This window comes from Gymnoscopelus braueri, assembly GCF_963280865.1.
Source record: "Gymnoscopelus braueri genome assembly, chromosome: 13".
Taxonomy (NCBI): Eukaryota; Metazoa; Chordata; class Actinopteri; order Myctophiformes; family Myctophidae; genus Gymnoscopelus; species Gymnoscopelus braueri.
The window spans coordinates 38,183,945-38,187,768 of record NC_137615.1 but is presented as its reverse complement, the minus strand read 5'-3'; the positions used below and the strand labels follow the sequence as shown (position 1 = coordinate 38,187,768).

The 3,824-nt window shown below is 46.7% G+C and overlaps 1 protein-coding gene across 1 annotated transcript in view; it reads left to right on the top strand.

Annotated features, from left to right (window-relative positions):
• Nucleotides 1-289: 289 nt before the first annotated feature.
• LOC308099712 (cytohesin-3) overlaps nt 290-3,824 on the top strand; it is a gene marked incomplete at its 3' end in the record, with an annotated part of 50,357 nt that continues 46,822 nt past the window's right edge. The window contains exon 1 of the mRNA XM_080448449.1: nt 290-628. Coding sequence (XP_080304575.1) covers nt 610-628 — 19 coding nt within the window. The 5' untranslated portion in view covers nt 290-609. The remainder of the gene's footprint in view (nt 629-3,824) is intronic.

The following is a 3,824-nucleotide window of genomic DNA, read 5'->3' as shown; positions in this document are numbered from 1 at the left end:
AGTACTGTCAAAACATGTGTCTAGCAAAAATCGGCCTCCTGGTGGCGCAATAACAGGCCCATGTGAAAAATGTGGGGCAGAGGTTCTGGTCTAGCCAACGGTGCCGGAGATTAGCTGGTCACAAACATAGTCTCGGCCATGCCTTTCGGCCTGGCGGAAACAATCATTTCAATATTGCCTATTATGTCACGTGGGGGCTGATGTGTGATTGTTGTCGCTGCTGAGGCGGGTCGAGAATAATGACGCGCATCACAGGCTGTCTAGTGGAGTAGCGGAGCTGGGATGGGGTTAAGGCAGCCTGATGTCCCTGTAGTCTCTAACCTAACGCCAACGTCCACTGTGGAAAAAGGACGCCGCTCATTCACTTGCATGAGAAAAACGCTGCTGACGAACACATAGAGAGACTGCCGTGCGATTCAAGCATAAATGGCCAGAATATTCTCCAAAACAAGACGCTGCCCGTGAGGAGACAGACAACCTATAATACCAATGCGCCCTAGAAATTAAAACACGCATTTCCCCCATACATTTAAGCTTGTTCGTGCAACGGAAGTTTCTCTGACTGAGTAATACGGGTTTTATTTGGAATCGCGGTTATAGCCATCAGTTATGGACGAGGACAATCAAGGTAGGACTCACTCAATGCAATGCAATTCACACCGATGATGTTCATTTGTTTTATACATGACAGTTTATTGCCTACTTATTGGAGGCTGATATTGCAGACGCTTGCTATTATTTTATTAATAATAACGTGCCGTTACTGAGCCTTTTCTATAATTTCATGATGGAGTTGCAAGCATTATAGTTTAATAGCAGCAAGTAGGCTTCTACTACAGCACTGTTTCCCAAACAGTGGGCCGGGACCCATTTCTGGGTCGCGGGTCCATTTTTATGGGTCGCGAGTAAATTTCCCCTTTATTTATTTTTTCATTTCCCACATGTTGTTTTGAATTATTTCAAAAGATTAAAACATGTTCCCTCCAAAAAAATCTAACTTTTTCATGAATTATAAACAAATTCAGAAATGTTTCAAAAATTATTTCACACCAAAAATGAATGTTTCATACCATAAATTCGAAAACAAATGTTTAAGAAGTAGTGAAAATAGCCGATCTTCGCGCGGCCACGTAGATCTGCTATTTTCACTAGTTACCGGGCAAACGTCTATTATTTCTCTCTTGGGTCGTGAGCTAAAAAGTTTGGGAACCCCTGTTCTACAGCACCTCATCTCCTGCAAACAGTCTTTTACACTAGCCTCATTTATATTTCCTCGTACGACCGTACGTGTTGACTGTGTCGGCGACGGAGTAGTTTATAAATGAAGCTCCAAGCACGTCTAGATAATAGGATATGCTGGAAACAAATGACTGGTGAGAAGTTACCTCTTCCTTAGGGATGGGGCAGTGGTGTGGTTTCAGGAGTGACCACTGACCACACTGCCACTGACCAGTGTGTAGTATGAGTCGAGAGACCGTCTTGTGTGTGTCCTGTGCTAGAAGTGTGTGCGGCTATTAGTGCTGAATGTAGCCTATGGATTGACCTACATATGGGTGTTGAAAAGAATCAACTATGCTGGAGCGAATAGGGATTATGACTGATCTTTAGTCATCATCCCTGGCTGTCCTGTCCCTATACCCAGCAGTCACTGAAGATAATATTAGTGTCTTATTATTATAGGAAGGGTGAGCCGCAAGTGCTCCCTTGGCTTAACCCTAAATTCATATTTTGACAAAAGTCACTCGTTATTTTAGGGGAGAAACACTTTCATACGACCAAGTATAAATCAGGCTTGACGACTGCAAGTGTGTGTGTCAGTCAGCTCAGGGCTGCTTCCAACTTCCACATTAGCCCAACAGGTCTCCCACACGTTTGGCTAAGTATTTCTAATTCATTTATTGACTGATGACAAAAGCTGATGAATAGTGTATCTGAATAGTGTAATCTGGCACAGATCCATGTTTGCCGTGTATGTCTGAATACTCATTATCAAAGCAACTAAAGCTGCCTTTTAATAATATTCAGCCGTAAACTAAATCATGAATGTGAAAGTTTTATCACAGATATTGCCCTGGAAATGACATACCAATACTTATTTCGGACTCGGCTGTATCTAAGTGTGCAATCTCTAGTCTATATGTTGTACGGATGTGGAATGGATGGTGTGTGGGCACAAAGCTCTCATTGTGCTGTCTGAGACCACGGCGCTGGACCAGCCTCCAGCGGTGGCACACGTCACTGTCGCCTCATAGACGGACATATGGTCCTGTGATGCCAACCACAGATAAATGACAACAGCCAGGAGGGAGCAAACGCACTCACACACATGCATGGCTGAATGCATGTACGCTGACATTCACATTATACGCTTGTGTCTTTCCCACACACATACACATTTCTTGCCCCCCCCCCCCCCCCCCCCCGCATGGCACTGTCTGCAGTGGAGACAGACAGATAGGAGGAGGTTGGGTGGGTGGGTAATGACCTAGAATGATAATTTTGTGTGTGTGTGTGTGTGTGTGTGTGTGTGTGTGTGTGTGTGTGTGTGTGTGTATGTGTGTGTGTGTGTGTGTGTGTGTGTGTGTGTGTGTGTGTGTGTGTGTGTGTGTGTGTGTGTGTGTGTGTGTGTGTGTGTGTGTGTGTGTGTGTGTGTGTGTGTGTGTGTGTGTGTGTGTGTGTGTGTGTGTGTGTGTGAGCAGGTGTAAATGTTTGTCACTGCTTTATGCCAAATCCTGGTTGTTTGGTGGCACTGAACAGCATCCTGGATGTGTTTTGCGCCCATACAAACATGTAGGGATGGCTGAAGAGCTGTGTTGTGAACGTGGATGGAGACTTGTATGTTATTAGCATCATCATTATCATTAGCATCATTAGAACCCTGTCCCATCTCCCCATCACACACACACACACACACACACACACACACACACACACACACACACACACACACACACACACACACACACACACACACACACACACACACACACACACACACACACACACACACACACACACACACACACACACACACACACACACGCAAGCTATGGGAGAGTGATTGTGCCTCTTGGGATTTCAGGCATGGATCCACTCAGTGTGATACTGTCTATGACATGGTGGGTTTGGGGCTGGCCGACAAGGTTCCCGCTGTGCTCCACTGATCGCCGCCGCGCACATGCACGCCCGCACACACACACACACACACACACACACACACACACACACACACACACACACACACACACACACACACACACACACACACACACACACACGAGAAGAGGCCAGAAAGTGGTAGACAGAATGAGAGATAGAGGTATCAACGGACGACGGAGAGAGTGAAAGACAGATGGATGAAAAATGTGTGTTCTGGGAGAGAGAGCCAGTTGTAGTAGCAGAGCTGTGTGAGAGAGAGAGAGAGACAGAGAGACAGAGGCAGAGAGAGAGGGAGAGGGGGAGAGAGAGAGAGAGAGAGAGAGGGGGAAAGCAAGGTGACATGCCAGAGTGATGGCAAAGATTCAGAACGACAGAGCAGGGTTGGAGAATGGCCAAAGAGGTACATGGAGGGACGCCAGGGAATGAGGGAAAGGGAGAGAGGAAGGGGTGGACCAAATATTCTTCTTGAATCAATTCCCCAGTCTATTACAGGAGTTACTCTCAATAAAGGTTTGTGTGTTCTGTCATGAAGAACTCACTGAGGAGCCCAGTGGTCTGTCGAAGGGCTGTCTCTGTATATACTGTGCGTGCGTGCGTGCGTGCGTGCGTGCGTGCGTGCGTGCGTGCGTGCGTGCGTGCGTGCGTGCGTGCGTGCGTGCGTGCGT